This window comes from Tamandua tetradactyla, chromosome 17 (genome assembly GCF_023851605.1).
Source record: "Tamandua tetradactyla isolate mTamTet1 chromosome 17, mTamTet1.pri, whole genome shotgun sequence".
Classification (NCBI taxonomy): Eukaryota; Metazoa; Chordata; class Mammalia; order Pilosa; family Myrmecophagidae; genus Tamandua; species Tamandua tetradactyla.
The window spans coordinates 65,362,194-65,385,152 of record NC_135343.1 but is presented as its reverse complement, the minus strand read 5'-3'; the positions used below and the strand labels follow the sequence as shown (position 1 = coordinate 65,385,152).

The 22,959-nt window shown below is 37.6% G+C and overlaps 1 gene segment (V, D, J or C); it reads left to right on the top strand.

The window, feature by feature from the left end:
• The first annotated feature begins 21,844 nt into the window (after window positions 1–21,844).
• On the top strand, window positions 21,845–22,550 carry LOC143661725 (immunoglobulin kappa variable 4-1-like). The segment is given in 2 exon segments: window positions 21,845–21,936; window positions 22,120–22,550. Coding segments are annotated over 2 exon segments (465 nt in total).
• The last annotated feature ends 409 nt before the right edge of the window (window positions 22,551–22,959 follow it).

Here is a 22,959-nt window from a genome sequence, read left to right as displayed (position 1 = left end):
ATTCCAGATCAAAAAAGTCTTTCTTCCACTGGTCTCAAAATATGTGTGGTTCTAAAATACAGGCACCATCTTCCCTTCCCCTATGTTCTGAAATACTTTAACCCCAACCTGCTCAGCTTTGTTCTTTTGTCTAAATATCAGGTTATATACATAAAACAGCCTCATGAAACCCAGAAATAATAATCATCATTCCAGACTTAATGTGTCTGCTTAAAATCTTACAGTCTAGGCCCCTGTTTTCCTTTAAGCATTTTCTAAAGTTGACCATACTCTTAGTATTCCTTTGTTTCTGGCTTATTTTGTCTCGCTAAATTACGCACGTGTTCATTCACATTGTGGCATGCCTCAAGACTTTGTTCCTTTCTGTATCAGCACAACCTTCATTTATAAGCATATACCATCCTTTGCCAATCTATTTCTCCATCAGTGCAACATTCAGCCACCTGTATTCATCAGGCATCATGTAGAAGGCCCAAAGTTCATCCACATTCTCAATTTTAGATAATTTCATTGTTCCCAAGAGAAGGAAAACCAATAAACACATCCTTGCCAAATAGGAAATCTAAACTTCCTCTTAAATTTTGCCCCTACCCCCATTATTTACCTCTGCTGTTGCTGTGGTGGTACTGATGGTTTTCCTTTGAACTTAGCCTATAGCATGCAATAGCAGTTTTCCCCCTGCACCCTGCATTTAAACACTCTTTATATAAGAATCATATCTTTGAAGAAAGTATTGCAAGAACAAATTCATATTTCTAATCATTGGGACATGTTGTCTATACAGCCATCTCAAGCTTGGCATCTCCAAATGATATTATTACTTACAGATGCACTAGAGAACCACCTTTGCTCTTACCTATTCCTTTATATTGGATTTCAACCTCAACAGCTAAGAGTTCACTCATCTCTAGCTTCTATGTATCTCTGAGTTGCCTATATCCTGTATAAGCCTCTGATTATACTTTTATACTGGTCATGAAAGTGGAATCATATGGTGTCCATCCTCTTCTATTTGGCTAATTTTACTCAGCATTATGTCCTCAAGGCTTATCCATCTTGTCATGTGCTTCCAGATGTCATTGTTTTACTGCTGCATAATATTCCACTGTATGTATATATCACATTTTGTTGATCCACTCTTCCGTTGGTGGGCATTTGATTTGTTTCCATCCTTTGGTGATTGTGAATAATGCTACTATGAACATCCATGTGCAAATATCTACTTGTGTTTTTGCTTTCAGCTCTTCTGGACATATAGCAAGTAGTGCTGTTGATAGGTCAAAGGGTAACTCGATATTTAGTTTCCTAAGGACCCACCAAACAGTCTTTCATAGTGGTTGCAGCATTATGCATTGTCACCAGCAGTGCATAAGTATCCCAGTTTCCCCACATCCTCTCAAACATTTATAGTTTCCTGTTTGTTTAATAGCAGCCATACTTATAGATGTGAGGTGGTATGTCATTGTATTCTGGATCTGCATTTTCCTTATAGCCAATGAGCACCTCTTCATGTGCTTTTCAGCCATCTGTATTTGCTGCCTATTCATACCTTTAGCTCATGTTATAATTGGGTTGTTTTCTCTTTTGCTGTTGATTGTATAATTTCTCTATGTATATGGATATCAAACCTTTATCCAATGTGTGATTTCCAAATATTTCCTGCCATGAAGTTGGCTACCTCTTCACTTTTTGACAAAGTCTTTTGTGGTACAAAAGCATTGATTTCGAGGAGTTTCCATTTATCTAGTTTTTATTTTGTTGCTTGTGCTTTGGTTGTAAATTTTAGGAAGCTACTTACTCTTATTAGGTCTTTAAGATGCTTCCCTACATTTTCTTCTAGAAGTTTTAAGATGCTAGTTCTTATATTTAGGTGTTTGATCCACTTTGAGTTAATTTTTGTGTAGGGCATAAGATAAGGGTCCTCTTTCATTCTCTTGGCTATTGATATCCAGTTCTTCCATGCACAAATTACTGAAAAGATTATTTTGTCCCATCTCAGAGGATTTGGGGACCTTGTCAAAAAGCAATTGGCCATAGATTTGGTGTTCTGTTTCTGCACTCTCGATTTTATTCCATTGGTCAGTGCTTCTATCTTTGTGCCAGTACCATACTGCTTTGACCACTGTGGCTTTATAATAGGTTTTAAAGTCAGGGAGTGCAACTCTTCCCACTTTGTTCTTCTTCTTTAAGATGCTTTTAGATACTCGGGGTCTCTTTCCCTTCCAGATGAACTTAGTAGTTACCTTTTCCAAATTTTCAAAGTAGGTTTTTGGAATTTTCATTGGTACTGGGTTGAATCTGTAGATCAATTTGGGTAGAGCTGACATCTAACTATCTTTACCCTTCCTATTCATGAGCAGGGAATGCCCTTCTGCCTATTTAGATCTCCTTTGATTTCTTTTAGCAATGTTAAATAGTTGTCTGTGTACAAGCTCTTTATGCCCCCGGTTAAGTTAATTTCTAAGTATTTTATTCTTTTAGCTGCCATTTTGGATGGATTTTTTTTTCCTTAACTGACTCCTCAGCTAGGTAATGACCTTGTGCATAGAACTGTTACTGATTTTTGCACGTTAATTTTATATCCCATCATCTTGCTGAATTTGTTGACTAGCTTAAATAACTTTGCTATAGATTTCTCAACATCTTCCAAATATAGTAGCATATCATCTGCAAATAATGAGAGTTTTCCTTGTTCCATTCCAGCTTGGATGATTTTGATTTCTTTGTCCTGCCTGAGTTCTCTACCTAGAACTTTTAGTACAATGCTGAATAATAGCACTGACAGCAGACATCTTTGCCTTTAACCTGATCTTAGGAGGAAAACTTTTAGTCTCTCTCCATTGAGTATGATGCTGGATATCAGTTTTTCAAATATTCCCTTTATCATATCATAACTTTTATCAAAAGTTATTACTTTTGATTCCTATCTTTTGGAGTGTTTTTATCAGAAAATGATGCTGAATTTTTTGAATGTTTTTCAGCATCATTCAGAATGATATGTGATTTTTCTTTTTCAATTTGTTAATGTGTGCTGTAGTAAATTAATTGATAGTCTTGCGTTGAACCTTTCTTGCATTCCTGGTATAAACCCTACTTGGTCATGGTGTTTAATTCTTTTAGTATGTCTTTGGATTCAATTTGCTAATATTTTATTCAGAGTTTTTATATATGTTCGTTAGGGAGATTGGACTGAAATGTTCCTTTTTTATAGCATATTTACCCAGTTTTGGTATTAAAATAATATTAGCTTCATAAAATAAGTTAGATAGTATTACTTTTTCCTCAATTTTTTGGAAAAGTTTCATAGGATTGGTGTTAGATCCTTATGGAATGTTTGATAAAATTCTCCTGTGAAGCCGTCTGGCCTTGGGCTTTTCTGTGTAGGACGATTTTTTATTTTTTTATATGGGCAGGCACCGGGAATTGAACCCGGGTCCTCTGGCATGGCAGGCAAGCATTTTTGCCTACTGAGTCACCGTCGCCCTGTAGAATGATTTTTGATGACTGATTAAATCTCTTTTCTTGTGATTGGTTTATTGAGATCTTCTATTTCATCCTGAGTCAGTGTAGCTTATTTATGTATCTACAGAAATTTTTCCATTTCATCTAAGTTGTCTAGTTTATTGGTGAATAGTTGTTCATATTATCCTCTTATGATTTATTTTATTTCTTCAGAGTCTGTGGTAACACCCCCCTTCGTATTTCTGATTTTGTTCATTTGCAACCTATTTTTTTCCATTGTCAGTTTTGCTAGTGGCCCATCAGTTCTATTGATTTTCTCAAAGAATGAACTTTTGATTTTATCGATTCTTTCTATTGTTATTTTGTTCTCCCATTCATTTATATCTCCTTTAATTTTTGCTATTTCTCTCCTTCTATTTACTTTGTGATTTGTTTGCTGTTTTTTTCTCAAGTTCCTCCAGGTGTGCTGTTAAGTCCTTGATTTTTGCTTTTTCTTGTTTTTTTTTTTTTTTTTTTTTTTTTTTTTTTTAAAGGAAAGACAGAGAGAAGGAAGGAAGGATAGAAGGAAGGAAGGAAGGAAGAAAGGGAAACATTTTTAAACATTTTCTTGTTTTTATTGTATTCTGTTTCTCCGTTTTTGTTACATGGGCTGGGGCCGGGAATCGAACTGAGGTCCTCCGGCATAGCAGGCAAGCACTTTGCCTGCTAAGCCACTGCGGCCCGCCCCTTTTTCTTGTTTTTGAATATAAGCATTTAAGGCAATAAATTTTCCTCTCAGCACAGCCTTTGCTGCATCTCATAAGTTCTGATGAGTTATATTCTCATTTACATTCATCTCCAGATAGCTACAGAATTCTTTACATTTTTTTCTTTGACCCATGGGTTGTGTAAGAGTCTGTTATTTAATCTCCACATGTTTGTGAATGTTCTCATTCTTCAGTGATTATTGAGATCCTGTTTCATTCCACTGGATCAGAGAATGTGCTTTGAATAGTTTCAATGTTTTTAAATTCATGAAGACCTGTTTTGTGCCCCAGCATATTATCTATGCTGAAGAATGTTCCATAAGCATGAGAGAAGACTGTATATTACATTTTGGAGTTTGATGATCTATATATGTCTGTTAGGTCTAATTCATTTATCAAGGTATTTAACTTCTCTATTTCCCTGTTTATCTTCTGTCTGGTTGTTCTATCTATAGAGGAGAGTGGTGTATTGAATCTCCTACTATTATTGTTGAAGCACCTATTGCTGTCTTAAGTGTTGCCAATGTTTGTCTCATGTCCTTTGGAGCACCTTGATTGGGAGCATAAACATTTATGATTGTTATATCTTCTTGGTAAACTGACCCGTTAATTAGCATAAAGTGTCTTTCTTTGTCTCTTATGATATCTTTAAATTTAAAGTTTATTTTATCTGATATTAGTATAGCCACTCCAGATTTCTTTTGATTACAAGTTGCAGGGAAAAACTTTTCCTATCCTTTCAATTTCAGTCTTTTTATATCCTTGTGTCTAAGATGAAACTCTTGCAAGCAGCATATAGTTGGATTATGTTTCTTAATCCATTATGCCAATCTGTATCCTTTAATTGGTAAATTTATTCCTTTAGCATTCAAAGTTATTACTGAAGAAGTGTTTCTTGAATCCACCATCTTATCTTTTTAATTTTATTTCATATCTATATATTGTTTTAACTTTCTCTTTGCGTTCTTTAAATTACCCTTAGTGACACTCTTCAATTCTGTGGCCTCCTCCAGACCTCTCACTCCTGTCTTTTTTTTTCAGCTGGCAGAATTTCTGTTAGTATTTCATGTAGGGCTGGTCTCTTGATGACAGATTCTTTAAGGACTTCTTCGTCTGTGAAAACTTTAATATCTCCCTCAATTTTGAAGGTCAATTTGACTGGGTACAGAATTCTTGGCTGAAAGTCTTTCCCTTTCAGGATTTGAATATATCCTAATACTGTCTTTTCATCTCCAGGATGCTAATTGAGTAGTCTGAACTCAGTCTTATTTGATTTCCCTTGTGTGCAGTAAATTGTTTTTCTATTGCTGCTTTCAGGATTTTCTTCTACTCCTCAAAATTTGACAGACTGTTTAGCATGTGCCTTGGAGAAGGCTTATTTGGATTTATTTAGTTTGGATTTTAGGGGCTTCTTTGACTTGAATATTTATGTCCTTATTGAGGGTAGGGAAGTTTTCCCCCATACTCTCAACTACTCTTCCTAGATCTTTACTCCTCTCCTTTCCTTCAGGGACATCACTGATTCTTATATTTGCATGCTTTGTTTTGCCTATCATTTCCTTGAGTTCCAGTTCGATTTTTTTCAATCTTTTTTCCATTTGCTGTTGAGTCTTTGAAGTCATTTATCCTGTCCCCTAAATCACTTATTCTTTCTTCTGTCTCTTCAAATCTGGTGTTGTGTGCCCTTAGTATGTTTTGTATTTGGTCAACAGAGTCTCTAATCTTTGTGATATCTGCTATTTTGCTTTCAAGTTCTTCCTTATGCTCTTCTACTGTCTTTTTGATCTCCTTTATGCCCTTTGCTATCCCACTTATTTTATTAAGTAAAGTTGCATGAACATCTTTGATTTGTTGTTCCAACGTCTTTGTCTCCTCTGGTGTTTTAGATTTGTCATTAGGCAGGTCCATATTTGTCTGCTTGTGATATGCTTAGTGATCTTCTGCTGTCATTGTGGCATGTAAATATAATGATTGATTTACTTTGGGAGTTGATTTCTTTCAAACAAGGCAAAAACAGCCTTGTTTTGCGGGATGGTTGTACAGGGTGCAGGGCACAGGGTGGAGTGCTCAGTGTTGTGATTTGTTTTGGGGTAGATATAAGTACAGGATGGGGAGGTTACACTGATTCTCGTGAATGTGGGAGCCCAGCAGCCATGGAGGATGTAGATGTGCAGTTGCACTGGTCTGGGGCTTTGTAACCCTGGCGTATGCTGATCTAAGACATGAGGTCCTTTGTGCACAGGCATGGAGCTATGGCAGCAGGTAAGTGTATGACTTCATGGATGGGGGAGATGTCCCTTGGGCATTTGAATATATATTTACTTTCAAATTAATTATTGCAAATTCCATTTTTGAAACTGATTACGTTTCATGTTTAATAAATCATATTTTCTGTGATGATATTTTTGGCACTGTACATTATATCATTCCACAATCCACTATGTAAATCCTTGTGTGATTACCACCTGCTTTGCACAGCCCCCTTTGGCACTCCCCTGCTGCTCATAAATTTCCAAATGGGCTCTGTGCCCTTGGTGATGGGAAAAGAGCTGTCACTGGCAGGGCAAAGGAGGCTGGTAATGGCACATCCCTACCTCTTTCTGATGCTGCTGCTCTGGGACTCTGGATGAAGTTGTAAGAGAATCTCAAGCAAACAAGGTTTAAATCTTTGTAAATTAGGAAAAAACTACTTTAGATGCACACTGCGATAGCTGTTATTTCCAGAAATATTTTACAGAATATTGAATGCGATGGGTTGCTGAGTTATCTATAACCACAAGGAAACAAAGGGTGGACAAACTGTTTTTAAATTTGCTGGCATATGTTTTGAATTTGTGTGCATCTGTGTTAACTGTTCATCCTATTACAGGTGCTCAAGGGGAAATTGTGAAGACTGAGTCTCCTGTTTCCATGGCGGTCTCGCCAGGTCTGATGGTCACTATCATCTGAGAGTCTGGCCCTAGTATTTTATCCAGTCTCATCCAGAAGAGCTTTTTATCCTGGTACCAGAATGGGTTAGTTTGCATGCCGCCAGAATGTGTTATACCAGAACTGGAATTCATCTTAAAAAGGGAATTAAATAAGTTACAATTTTACAGTTTTAAACTATAACAATGTCCAAATTAAGGCATTCAGGGGGAAAGATACCTTAATTCAAGGAAGCCTGATGGGTCAGGAACACCTCTGTCAACTTGGCAATCACATGGTTGGCATCTGGTGGTCTCTGGCTCCTGGATTCCATTGCTTCCAGCCTCTCTTCCTGAGGGACCTCTTCATTTTACTTCTCCAGGGCTGGCTTTCATCTCTTGGCTTCCCTTAGATTTCTCCAGGTTCTGGCTTGCTTAACATCTCATGATGATGTCTGCTAGACTCCAAGCATCTCCAAACATTCATGTCTCTGTTATCCAAGTATCAGCATCTGTGTTAGCTCTGAGTTCTGTTGGCTCTAAGGGTTGTGTTATTTCTGACTCTCTTTAGAATGCTTTGTCTTTTAAATGATTCTGGTAAAATAATCAATGCCTAACTGAAATGGTGGAGTCACATTACCATCTAATCAAAGATTTGCACCCACAATTGTGTATCCCTCATCTTCATGGAGAAAATCTAATGAAAAGATTCCAACCTCCAATATTGAATCAGGTTTAATATAAATGGCTGCCCCCACGAATTGGATCAGGATTCAAACACATTTTTTCAGGTATTCATAATGCTTTCAAGCTTGTACACAGCAGAAACCAGGACAGTCACCTAACTGCTCATCTCCTTGGCATCTACCGGGTATCTGGGGTTCCAGACAGGTCCTTGACAGTTGATCACAACAGACTTCCCTCTCAGCATCAGTGGACTCCTGGTTGAAGATGGGCCAATTACTTCTCTCATAAGTATTAGGACTTTCCTGTTGTGATTCACCATTGAATACAACCTCTTCTTCTGTACTATTTGTCAGTGAGTCTCTTATGAAATAACTGTTTCCTGTTCACATATCCCTGGACTTACCTATCTCCTCTATCTGCTTGGGAGGTGGCCTCCTGATTTCTTTTCAGAAAGGTTTTCATAATCTAGGAGATAGTTAGGGGATCTGGTCTCTTTAATCATTTTTGTGATGGTCACTGTGGATAATGCAGTAAAAATCTGTGTTTAAGTTTCCTATTGCTTCTCTAACAATCTCCACAAACATTCGAAATGTCTCATTGCAGTTCTGCAAATCATTAGAGCAAAATGGATCTCATTCAGCTGAAATCCTGGTGTGGTAGTGTCCCCTTGTGGTAGCCTCAGGGGAGAATCTGTTTCTTGCCCTTTCCAGCTTTTAGAGACCTCCCAATTCCCTGATTGGTGCCCCCCTCCATCATCAGTCTTCATAGTAATCAACATTTCATCTCCTGACTCTGCTTCTGTTGTCACATATTTCTCTGACCACAGTACTGAGAGGTTTTTTCCTCTTATGGCCTCATATGTTTTTACAGGGGCACCCACATAGCCCAGGGTAATTCCCCATCTGAGCATCAGTATACTTCATGATATTGTCAAAGTCCTTTTTGCCATCTTTTGTAACAGAATGAGCCCCTCTCTGGGGGTTCTTAATCTGACTCCCATAACCTTCTGTATTCCTTACATTGCAAGTCCCATTGTCAGTACATTCTGTACAGATGGATACACGTGATTGAATTAAGCAAAGTCTCAGCAGCCCTGACTTGTTAGAGGCCCAGTGAGATTTATACTCTGAGGAATCAATATTAAACTTTCCTGCTTTAATTCTTTCTCAATCTCCTACTCTTCCACTCTTCCCTGTCATTTTCTTCCACATCAAGTTGTTTTTCAAGATATAATCCTGGACACTTCAGGTTAAAAATCCCCACCACTGTCCCCGGACTGCCTCCTGTCCTCCCTCCCTACTGGACCTTCTTTATAGCCAGGACTTTTTGCTCATCATTTTCTGACTGTAGGTCTTTGTAGTCATATTCAGTTTCTTTTTTCAATACTTCCTTTTCTTCTAAAAAACAAGAGAAAGCATAAACAAAAAGATGGACAGACATTTATCTCATTCACACGGATTCTAAAGACCTTGCTCTAATTCTCTAAACCTAGGTATCCACACCCAGGTGGTGTTTTAGAGCTGTTATGTACCCCCAAAAGGCCATGTTCTTTTAGTCCATTCTTGTGGGTTTAGATATGTTGTGGATTTGAGCATTTTGGTTAAGATATTTCATTTGAGATGGGACCCAGCCCATTCAAGGTGGGTCTTTATCTTTAATTGGAGTCATTAATGATAGATTAAAAGGCATGTGTGCCAGTTTAATCAGTTGTGGATCCCAGAAAAACCATGTCTTTTAATCCTCATTCAGTATTGTCAGATGGGAGCTGTTTGATTGTTCACATGGAGATATGTCTCCCACCGTTCAAAGGGGGTTGCTTACTGGAGCCCTTTAAAGCCTTTGGAAAAGGCTCTAGAGCCTATTGAGCCAGAGGTCTTTGGAGATGAAAAAGGAAAATGCCCCAGTGAGAGCCTCATGAAACAAGAAGCATGGAAAGGAAGCTAGCAGATGTTGCCATGTTTGCCATGTGCCTATCCAATTGAGAGAAAAAACTCTGTATGTCATTGGTTTTCTTAAACCAAGGTATCTTTCCCAGGATGCCTTAGATCTTGGACAACCTTGCTTTAATTTGGACATTTTTACAGCCTTAGAACATGTAAACTTGCAACTTAATAATAAATTCCCAAAGTCATTCTGTTTCTGGTATACTGTATTCCAGGATCTTGCAAACTAGTGCAGCAGGTAAAGAAGGAGAACAGATGGAGAAATGCCCAGATACATTTTGGAGACAGCCATTGAAACCAGGACCAGTAAGGAAGGACAAACAGACATCTCCATGTGTGGTCTCATGTGACAGAAGAACTCTGGATGCAATGTCCTTCCTCAGAGAAAATTTCCTCCTCTTGCTACCTTAATTTGAACATTTTCATGGCCTTGGGAATTTAAATTTCTAAGAAAATAAAATCTGAAATGGAATTCAACCAATTTTGGTATTGGCCCTCTGGCAACTTTAGAAAACCAAAATACCATAAGGAGTATACACTGATCCCTAAAGTATGAAATTTATTTTGTACTCTTCTGAACTTGTTAGCTCTGAAACTTAGTTATTTTCCTACTCTATGGGTACTTTTCACATGTGTACAATGGCTGAAATAATTGCATCTGTTTTGAAGGAACGTCATGAGGCACAATGAGGTAGTTCATGTAAATTGCTTTGAGCAATTCCTTGCACCTGGACCACAGGTGGGCACTGCCATCTTTTCTATGCTGCACACATGCCTCTTTATTCTCAGTCTATTATATCTTCAATATAATATTTACCACAATATAACTATATCTTCCAAGCTCAGAGTCTCTTGTTTCTGCCTAACATTTTTGTTGCTATATTTTATCTGAACACTCAGCATCATGGTGCTTTTCAACTCACCTCATCTCACAGTGATTTCAGCCATGGATTTTTAATTTCTGCATTGAATAGTCATGCTTCGGTCATTATTCAAGTTGCCAATACTTCAATATTTAGATAATTATGATAATGACTAGTACCTATGATATGTTTCAAATATCTTCTTTAATCTTCATTTAAACCAGGTGAAATATGTTTTATTGTTCTCCCTGATGTTGCTGAGAACTGTTGATGTATTGTAGAGTTGCTTTCTTAATGCCTGTTCACTGACTCATGAGAGAGGCTATGAAAATGAAATCTTTAGATTTCATCCAATGCAGATTCATAAATCCCAATTTGGAGAATTTGAAGCTGTTTGACTGTATTTTACTTAAACACTCATATTTTCAATGTTTCCCACCTGATTCTGTTATGCTGCTCATCTGGGAAACACGAAAACCCTAGCAGAAGATGCATCCTTGCTTCAGTTACACTTTGTGCATGAATTCATTCCCTTCTGGGGTAAATTTTATCTCCCTGCCATTCTGAAACAGGCTGTTTATATACATTTACTAAGATGACTGTCCAGTTGAGCATTTGCTTCAGTTTTCTAAAATTTTCTGTTAAAGTGTCATTAATAGCTGCATTTTAAAGAAATCATAGAGGTTTAAAAGCACTTTGTCATTTTATTATAAATGTTTTACTCAGAGCCTCTGATACAATCAGTCTATGGGTCCTAGTGTGGTTAGGAGATCAGTCTCTCAGAACTGCAGCTCAGTCTGAGAGAGAACTGAGAGAAACTTCTTCCACCACTGGCCCTTTCCCTTTCCATCATGGGGCAGCCGCATCCTCCTGGTTTGTGCATTTGTCCCTGCAGCCTCTTGGCACCCTGCCCAGTTGTGCTTTACTCTGTGCTGTGCACTCCTTGGTGCACGAAGTGGCCAGATGCACTCAGCGGCTGCAGTGTTAGTGTTGGAAGCCAGCAGTTAATTATTTGAAACATATTTTTTGTAGTAAATGCTCAGGAGTCCTGATGCACAACTGCACAAGTAATAGAGGACAGTTTGTTATCTTACTATAGGGGTTTCTATTCTTACATTTAGTGTAGGTATATATTGTGACATATTACTGCTTGGTAATGGTTTGTTTTTAAATTTCATGACACCTTTTTAGGGTACAAAATGGTAAACAAATAAAAGTGAGAGCTAAATGAAAAATGACATTCTAAATTTTTCATTCTCAATAAATACAAAATATTAAATGTGTAACCTATATAAAACATTTGTTGCTGTTTACCACATATATGTCTTGGGGCTGAATACATGAAAACTAGAAGTTACTTATGCATGAAAAGATATTTACATCCATTTAATAAGGAAAGATTTATTTTAACAATGCTGGGTCCAATAGCAATTTGTCATTTATATTTCTGAAGAGTTAAATATCACTCTGAAATATGATTTCACCTTAGATACAATGAGAGTTCTTCTAAATTTGTTTTCCTTAACTTTGATTCCATGCTTTCTTGGGCAAATATGAAACATAAAGTGACACATTCTTTGCTTGGCTGCATTAGCAGAAATATAATTTTGGAAACTGTACAATATACCTATTTTATATGAATGAACTCACCTGCTTCAAAAGAACATATTTTAATTCCAATAATGATTTGACTTCTCTTCATCAAATTTATAGTATCAAAGAAAAACTTCTGAAATATGATCATATAATCAGCAGAAAAAAAGAAATTAAGCAAGAACTCCAGCGATGACTTAATTTTCAAATTCCATAATTGCATTCTGGAATATTTGGGCAGACCATTCAATTAGTTCCTACTTCACTTTTGTTGAATGCAAAACACTGGGCACCACAGGACTGTTGCCACCTCTGGAGTCATTCACTTTCTTAATGTCCACCCTAGTGGGAGTGAGAATCATCCCTTCACTTGATGCTGCAGAGGTTCTGGTTCCCAAGGAAATATCTGTGGTGAGATGAGTGCTTGAATTTGTTTTTATATCAAAGCAGCAAAGGTGAGCAGTAAACTTGGAAATAGAAGGTGTGCCAGCAGCACAACTGGACTGTTCTTCCCCTTACCCACTTTAGGAAAGAATTTTTCCCAAGACACAAAGATGTAGAATTTAATTGCATTAAAGCTCTTTATGGACATGAACCTCTGAGATAACCTTGGTGTCACACAGAGGGACACTTACCCAGGTTTGAGAGGGCTGCTCTGAGCGATGTATGCTTGACCAAAAGGGTCTAATGAGGTGAGGAAAATCAGCTGTCAAGGAAGTGTATTTTGCAAGTACTGTCAGATCTCACTTACAAGGAGAAAGGCTGAATGTCTTGAACAAGAGCTACAAGGTCACTCCTGATGGGGTCTCACTTTTAGGAACGTTTACCTTACATTATGTCATTCATGACAGACTCCCTAGGTCCCATCCAATATTCACTGAGCTGTACTAAGGAATCTTTCCATGTGCTTTTAAAATTCTTTTAACTTTAAAATAATTTATTTTTTTTTGTAAAGAGGCAGAAATAGAACAGTGAACTGTGTTTCTATACCTGGACAACCACTTGCCCCTAAACATCTTGTTATATGATAACGGCACATTTATCAAACTAGGAAATTTACATTGGCATGCTCATATTTACTTAAATTTAGACTTTATTCAGGATAACCTTTGTTTTCTCATGTCCTTTTCTTTTTTTAGGATCCAATCCAGGACACCACGTTGCACATCATTCCCATGAATTTGTTATAGCAAAATTTATATGATCTTTAGAGAAGAATGTCATGGTGACTGGTAATGTAGTGCTCCAATTTGAAATGAATAGAATAAAATTGCATTCTTTGCATCAATATTGTATGAGTTTGTCCACCAATCTCATTATTGTATGATTACTGATGAGCTTTTGCTTTTATTTTAATAATTATCTAACTCATTACATTCACTCATTCATACAAAGAAATAGTGAGGCACCTTCATCTCCCTCCTATAGTGAGGAAATGGAATCGCACGCCATAAACAGTTATTTGGGCACCTGATGCATGGTAAAGGTGGCTGCCTGTGACTTGGCCCTTATAACTCACTCAGTCTGATGATATGTCTGCAACAGGGACCCTTTATGGTATGCAATAAGATGAGAGAAAATCAAATTATATATGACACCACAAGCAAACCAGAGAAGGTAAGAAAAGTGTGGAAAAATAAAATAACATAAAAACAAAAGATAAAAGAAGTAGGAACAACGAATACAAAACATAATTTCTCTTTCAATTTCTTTCTTTGATGCAATATCTTTAGGAGCATATTGCTTAATCTCCATATATTATTTGTATTTCCAGCTCTCCAGTTGTTATTGATTTCCTGTTTCACTTCATTATGATCAGAGATAGCACTTCGTACAATTTTAGTCTTTTCAAATTTATTAATACCTGCTTGTACCCCAGCACGTGGTCCATCCTGGAGAATTCTCCGTGAGAACTTAGAAGAATATTTATACTGCTCTTTTGGTATTCCATGATCTATATATGTCTTTTAGATCTATTTTATTTATCATATAATTTAGGTTCTTTTTTTCCTTGTTGATCCTCTGTTTAAATGTGCTATTGTGAGAGCAGTGTGTTGAAGTCTCCCTCTATAATTGTAGAGGAACCTATTCCTCAACTTCAGTTTTGCCAGGGTTTGTCTCATGAATTTGAGCCACCTTGATTAGGTATATACGTATTTATGATTGCTATTTCTTCCTGGTGAATTGTCCCTTTTACTAATGTATAGTATCCTTCTTTATCCCTTCAAGCATTTTTGCATTTAAAATCAATTTTTTCTGGTATTGGTATAGCTTTCCCAGCTTTTATTTCAATTAATGCTTGTGTGAAGTATTATTTTCTGTCCTTATGCTTTTGACTTATTTGTATCCTTTTCTCTAAAATGAGTTACTTTTAAAAAGCTGGTAGTTGGATCTTATATTGTATCCATTATGCCAATATTTGTCTTTTTCTTGAGGAGTTAAATCCATTTACAGTCGATGTCATTCCTGTGAGTCACACTTAGTTCAACCATTTTATCATTTGGCTCTTATTTGTCAGATCTATTACGTATCTCTCTTTATCCATTTTTAAGATAAAAAGTGCACATACTTGAATCTGTTAGGTACCCCAGAAAAGCTATGCTCTCCTAATCTGTTATTGTTGGTAGGATGTTTTGATTAAGTTTTTTCCATGGACATAGGGCCCACCCAATTCAAGTTTCTGGCTAATGATTTTTTCTGAAGTCCTTTAGAGAAAAAGGCAGAGACATTTTACAGAGAGCTCAAATGCAGAAATGCCCAAGGAGGCACAAGCAAGGACACACAGAAGGTCAGAGAAAGAAGAGCCAACAGACATCACCATGTGCCCTTCCATGTCCTAAGAAATACAGATGCCATCAGCCTTTCTTCAGAGTCAGTGTTTGATGTCTTTGTCTGGATATTTTCATATGGACATTTTTTCAGTTTAGAACCATAAATTTCTAACTTAATAAACCCCCTTGGTAAGAACCAATCCATTTCTGGTGTACAGCATTCTGTAAACTTTAACAAACTGAAAGAGTTTGATTTGCATATTCTTTGATTCACATATTTTTTGTCTAAAACATGGATGGGAAATATTTAACCATCATGTTCCCAATATTCTTCTTGGCCCTTTACCCTCCTTTCTTCCCTCTCAGACACCTATGATGTAAATTTTTGCAAGCTTTGTTTTAGCAATCATTTCCCTGAGTCTCAGTTCAAAATTTTCCATATTTTGCTCCAGTTGAGATAGTTTGGACTTCTGGTAATCACCTCTCTCTATGTACCCTCTGTTATATTATCAGGAGAATCCTGGATCACCAGAAACTGCCTTTTCCATAGAGATAGATGCTCATAATAGAGCAATCAAAGCTGCAGCTCTGTCTTCTGCTATGTAAGATCAGAGCATTTTTTTCCCCTGATGTGTCAATTACCAGTTCCCTGTGCCTTCTTGACATAAACGTTCCTATGTTAACTCCCCTCAGTGTCCTTCATGTCCACTGTGATTACCTCCCAACCTGACTGTCACCCTCCAGATCAATATCAAATTATAACTCTGGTCTTCTCAGGTGAAAAGTCCCACCAGAGACCTTGTCTGCCTGTCTCCCTCCTTCCTTACTGCAGCCTCAGTTCCAGCCGGGCCTTTCTGCTCAGGGTTTTCTGCTTGTGCTTGTACAGTCCTGTCCCAGGTCTTCTCATTTCTATGTTTTCTTTGGAAACAAAAAATATTTTTGAAAGATAGAAATTTATTGCTCTCAGCCATTCTCTTCCTATTAAAGCCATTCTCCAATTCTTTAACCCTAATTAGAAATGTGTGCAAATTCCCCCATGACTTTGTTTCTTCAGGTATCAGTTTGTTTTTTACACCTCTGATAGTTCCTTGCTGTGTGTCCTTTAGTAAATGACCTAACTTCTAGTGGAAAGATTTTTGAGATGTATCATAGGTATAAAAATTACACCTATTTTGTAGGATACTTTGAGGCAAAATGGGTCCGGACACATAAAATGCTTTGAGCAGCACCTGACATGAAAAAACATTTAGATATAACCATTCATAATGTTTTCATGTCTCATTCAAAAGTGCTTTTGATTGTCCATTATTCATTAAGTTTTAATGATTAAATTACATTTCTGTAGCTGCTTTAGCAAATTACAAGTAACATGATCACTTAAAATAACAAAAATCAGCTCTCTCAAAAGTTAGGAGGCAGAAAAATTGAAATCTCAGTATCACTGGTCTGAAATCAAGGTGTCTCTAAGGCCACATTCCTTTGGGATGCCCCTGGGGAGAACATATTCCTCACCTCCATCAAACAATTGTGGCAGCAGAACCTTTTGTTGTTTTATTTTTTCACTACATTTCTCCAATCTTCAAGTCCAGCATCTTCAAATTTCCTATGATCTGCCCTTCTATTACCTTACTTTCTGAGATTTTGTAACACCTATGTGTGCCAGGATTTATGACCAGGTATTTTCAGGCTATTATTCAGTCTCCAGTGTGTATTCTTCAGCCCAAATGTATTCATTTATCCCACATGTAAAATACATTCTCCCCATCCCAACATGCACAAACATCTCAACCCATTGAAGCTTCAGTGCTATTCCAACACCTCACCTAAATAGCATCAGCTCAAAATTCTCAAATCATCATCTAAATCATTGATATCAAGTATAGATGACACTCTGAGTGGGATTCATTTTCTAGCAAAATTCATCCCTATCTGTTGAACAAATAAATAGAAAACAAGTTTATAGATTCCATGATACTATGGTGGGTACACACATGATATAAATGTTTAAGGTTCCCATTCCAAATGTGTTAATAATAGTTGCATGCAAGAAACACATATTACATGTGTTTAACCACACATGTTAATATACACACAAGCACAGACACATGCACACACAATGTAACTGAATAGGGACTTCTACTATGTTGATAGTAAATAAAAATGAAGTATTTGACTCCATACCTTGTCACTTTGATTTCAATTATAAGTTAATTTCCAGAAATTTTAGCCCTTATAGAATTAATTATAGCAACCCATATGTCCCAATTGCTAATGAACTTTTGGAAAGAAATTCTGTAATTTTTTTCATATGCTATTCAAAATCATTTTAAAATGTAAATTCCAATTATTCAAAGGACATAGAAAAATCTCAATTTTGCTGACTTTAGCCAGGTGCAATTATTCAAAGCAAAATTTTCACCAGATAGATTCTAAATGCAGGCAGGAAGACAAACAAACAAATACAAAAACCTAGAACATAACTGAATTATGAAATATTTGGACAAACAATTCATTTAGATTCTCCTTCCATTTTGCAGAATGCAAAACATTGGGTATCACATGGCTGTTTGCAGTCTTCAGAGTCATGCATTCTTTATGTTGACACTAGTGGAAATGTGATAATTCCCTTCATTTGGGGCTACAGAGATTTGGATCCCAAGGAAATGCCTATGATGATTTTTTTTCGTTGAACCAGAAGAGGGTTAATATGACTTTGGATGTGGAAAAAAGATTCAGCAGCACAACTTGACTGATCTTAGACTAATCCATTTAGGAAACACGTTGAGCAGAAGACAAAGATGTAGAAATTAATTGCATTAAAGCTTGTCATGCCCATGAACCTCTGGGAAAACCTTTGCATTCATCCATTGTGACACATACCCTGGTTAGAATAGTTCTGTTCTAAGGGATTGTGTTTCTACCAAATGGTCCAAGAAGTGAGGAAGATCAGGGGTCAGAGAAGGATATTTTCAAGTAGCATCCAGCTCTCACTTGCAAATAAAATGTTGAGCATCAGAGCAAAATCTGTAATGTCACTCCAGATGACGTCTGGCTTTAGAGAATTGTTAACACTTTACGTCACCTTCGGCAGACCACATTCAGTAGCAGTATAGTCTCACTCAGCATTTCCCAAGCAACAGGCCATGTTGTTGTTGTTGTTTTCTTTTAATTTTTAAAATTTATTTTGGAATAATTTCAGACATGTAGAAAAGTAGCAAAAATAGTACGGAGAATTCCTGTGCAGCCTCACCCACTTCCTCCTCAGGGTAACATCTTACATAATCATGGTTTATTTTTGAAACTGCACTGTTTATATTGGTAAAATAATAATAACTGGACTCCAGACTTTATTGGGTTTAACCATTTCTTTTCTAAGTATTTTTCCTGTTAAAAGATTCAAAGCATTGGCATATGCTTTACGTGAATTTGTTGAAAGACTGTTGAGTGTCTTACACAAGAATGTATTGGTGAATGCTAATGCAATGCTCCCATTTGAAATGAATAGCAGAGTATTTAAATCTATACATGAATATTCCATGTACTTTCAAACAATCTCATTATTTTAGTATGAACAATTAGCTTTTCCTTCTTTAGTAACAATTTGCTAAATCATCACATGCGCTCATGCATCCAAAAACACATGCGCTCATGCATCCAAAAACACAATTGAGCACTGCAGCTACAGTGGAATGAGCATTATATTGACCACAATTTTTTTGAGAATGCAGATGCGTATTAAAGTTGTGTGTGTGTGAATCAACCCTTATAACTCCCTTAGCCTGATGTCGTATCTGCAACAGAAGCACATGTTAAGTTTCCCTACATAACGGCAGGGGTAGTGTGGGCAAATATATAGGCTGCAGAGTGACTCAGTTCTTCAAGTAAAGTGCCAAGATCACTCCCTTCTATGACCGATTCCTGCCTGGAATTCTATCAATATGAGAGCATGATGATATAGTCAAAGAAGGGACATATTCTGACAATCCTTACAGATAATTCTGTTCTTCTTTGTGTTTTCATAGCCCAATATTCAGCCCTTATCCTGTGGATGTGGTCTAATGAAAGGATATCATTCGTGGGTAGAAAAGGTATAAGACACGCTCATTGTACTGGAGGAGAGAGGAATCAGCATCACTCAACAATGAAGTAAATGGGATGACAGGTTCTTCTCTCTGGGTTCAGGAAGCTCTTTTAACATGAGATTGATTCATAAATACATATTAATATTTATTAGTTAATAACCAGTGAGCAGTTCATTAGTTCTCAGTGCTCAGGACCAGGAGACTGGCTGAGCACAGTGTGAAGTGTTCTCTGGTCAGGGTCATAGGATAAAATCAAGGATTCAGTGAGGCTCTGTTCTTTCCAGAGCTGGGAGTTCTCTTCCAAGCTGATGCAGTTGGACAGAATCAGTTCCCTGGGTGGTAGGACTGAGATCCTATTCCTTGCTGGCTGTGTGTCCTCATCTCCTGCAGGCTGCCCTCATTCCTCTGCCATGTGGCCCTTCAACCTTCATAGTCAACATCAGATATTTTCTGCCATGTCAAATCCTAATTATCTATGAATTTTACTGAGTTCTTCATCTCTGGCCAGTACAGCATGATATGCAAAGGGCTCCTGTGAAAGGGTCAGGCCCATTTGAATAATTTCCCCTTGTTAATGTCAACAGATTTTATTTTATTTGCAATCAAAGTCCAAAATTTTCATTAAATATGCAAAATCACTTCATAGCAGAATCTGAATTAGTGTTTGAACAACTGGGATAAGGTTTGTATTTGCCGGGAGCCAGGAAACTTGAGGACCCTCTTAGAATTCTACTTATCTCAATGCTCTTTTTATGTTTTATCAAGTATTGTTTTGCTCCAATTTTCATTTTTGAAAGTGAAGAGTTTGGGAAAACTTAAATTCAAAAAATCATGATATGGCTTTAGAGAAGATGATAGTAGCTTTATCTTTCCAGCTGGTACAGAAAGGGTAATGATTCCACATTACCTACTTTTTCACAGTGTTAATGCTCATAAAATGACATAGAAAATATCTGTTGAAAAATATTAATTCTGACTCATGTTCCATGGAATCTCACTGCACTTAATCTAACCCCTCATCTCTCATCCTGACTTTCATGGGCACCTAGAATCAGGCCCTTGTCTGCTTTTCACTGTTTTTACTTTCTTAATCAACCAAGACCACATCCTGTGCATTTTTGGAAGTGTTCTTCCCTGAGCTTTGCAAGCCAAGTCTCTATTTATTTATGCATGAGGTCAACTACCTACTCTTCACAGAGGACATTTCCATACATTTGATGTGGACCCCTGATGCCATCATTCACATGACACAACCTGTTTCATCACAATGTTATCCATGACAATCTCAAGGTTTATAATGCATGCAGGCACAAGGAAGGAGCCTCTATTGTACTGAGGCAAGAAAACAGTCAATTACAAAGTAGAAATTTAAATTAAGACTAGGTGTATATTAAATTCATGGAAAAGCAGCAAAAATAAACCATGAGGGATGAGGGCAAAAATGAAGCAGGTCCTGACATCTTCATAAACCATATATGTGGTGGACCAAGAACACAGTGGACCTTTGACTGAGTAGGAATATCTTCCTGGTGGTTTGGGTCTGTGCCACCCCATTCCTGAATGCCTGGAAATTGCACCTTCAACTAACCTACTGGGTTCATATGGAGAAAGCTAAGGAAAATTAAATGTATTATTAATTAGAACTGGAACAATATCTCCCTTAGCATGTGCCACATTAAGGGAAACTTCTTGGTGGCAGAAGGGTAGTTGCTTTGCAGGAAAAGTGGAAATTATGAAACAGAAGGGATTATGTTGCATATAAGATTGCTAAACTGTCTCACATTTTATCTCTTCTTCTGACTGTTCATGATGAGAGATGACCATGAAATGGACCTGGATGCACCTCGCCCCACTTGTCCTGTAACAACAGCTTTGCAGCAGGGGGGAAATCTCAGAGATGCTAGATATGAGAGGCTGAGGATATGTCCCTTATTCATTGTCTGTCTCTCTGAGATAAATGAAAGGTTAAGAAGTTTGGGGTTCTGTTTCATTTTCTCATAATTTAATGTTGTAGGCACAGAAAGGTTCATATTATTATTTGTGTAATTTGACACCTATTTTTTTATTTTTGGAAGGAGTAAGTAATGAATCTACTCTGAGACCTTAGGAGTTGGGGCTATTTTCCCTATTACCACGAGATGGCACCGATCTTCTTAGGCTGGGAATCTCTTCATTTGTGATTTGAAAACTCGTGGTCTAATGGCCAGTGCCAAGGGTAATTTTTACATGTCTGGTGACTCATTTTCAGAGACATTATTTGGGTTGAGAGCAGTATCAGAGGTCTGGTTGTGGACATATTGAGGTGAGTTTGAGATGTAGAAAAAGAACTTCATAAATATATTTAAAGGTCAGAATAGGCTGAGACAGATGCGTACTTTGTCTACTGCATACTCATTCTATCCATGATATGAGTATATTCCACATAGTTCCTACTATCATATTTTAAAAGTTCAATTATGTTCAGAATCTTTGCACTCACTGACACATATATTCTATTACAAAATTAATTTTAGGTGCACAAGATGATTGCAGCTAGTTGGAAACATAAAGTGGGTAGAAAAATATTTCAAATTTCATAATTTTGCTAAAGTTTGTTGAAAAGTATAGTTTGCAGTTGATTTCTGGGGCTTTTGCATGACTGCACTCACATTTCCTGTGGTAATGTTATTTTGTCCCCTTCCTTCTGTTATCTGTCTTCACATCTCATTGCACAACATGTTTCCCTTTATACCCTGTGCTGATTTGCATAGACTCCTGGGGACTCAGCTGCTGCTCAGACTCTATTAATGGGATTCCCTGGAGATGGGGCCTGAGTGCACCAGACAGTGAGCAAGATGCTGTCACAGTCTCAACTCCTCATCCTCCTGGGGCTCTGGGTCTCAGGTGAGAGCTTCAGAAGAGCAATGTCTTTATAAAGCTGGAGAGACCATTTTCACATGCAGAGTGTACAGACTGTTCCATCTCAAGCAGATCTGATTATATATGATACATGAGGAAACCTATATTTGGATATATATTTTATATACTTGTGATTTATTGTTTAATCTTGTTCTTTTCTGCCTGCAGGTGCCAGTGGGGACATTCTGATGACCCAGTCTCCAGTCTCTGTGGCTTTGACTCCAGGGGAGACCATCACCATGAGCAGCAAGTCCAGCCAGAGTCTTTTATCCAGCTTCAGCCAGAAGAACCTCTTAGCCTGGTACCAGCAGAAACCTGGACAGTCTCCCAAACTGCTCATCTACTATGCATCCACCCGGGAATCTGGGGTCCCTGACCGATTCAGTGGCAGTGGGTCTGGGACAGATTTCTCTCTCACCATCAGGGGAGCCCAGGCTGAAGATGTGGCCAGTTATTACTGTCAGCAATATAAGAGTGATCCTCCCACAATGGCTCAGCCTCGAACACAAACCTCCTCTCCTAGCTGTGGGGCACTGAGTTCCACAGCAGCAGCTGCTCCCCCTACTCCTACCTCTTCATATTGAAACGTTCTGCCTGGCAGTTATTCCTCTTGTCCTACTCTTTCCTTCAGTGGACTCTGTGTTTCCTTCAAGCCTTCCTTGTCCTTGTTACTGAAATAGTAATACTCTACCTCCTTTCTAACTCCCTTTACCCTTCATTTTTTCCCTTTCCTTTACTTATTCCTTCAAAGGCAATTCTGTAGTTCTAACCACTTGGTTTGAAAAATTTTTCCTTTAAGGTACTGAGGCTGCCTGGAGCCTATGAGGGCAGAGAGACAGGATGGGGAGAGAAAAGGAGCTGCTTAGTTAGGAGTCTCTCTGGGGGAAATGTAAGGGGGAATTCTCAGCACATTGGTATTTAGAATAGTTAGGGTCTGAATGTGCCATTTTTTCTGTCTATTCCCTCCAGTTCAAGTTGTTCTTCTCTGCTCTCCCTGGTGTGAAGGTG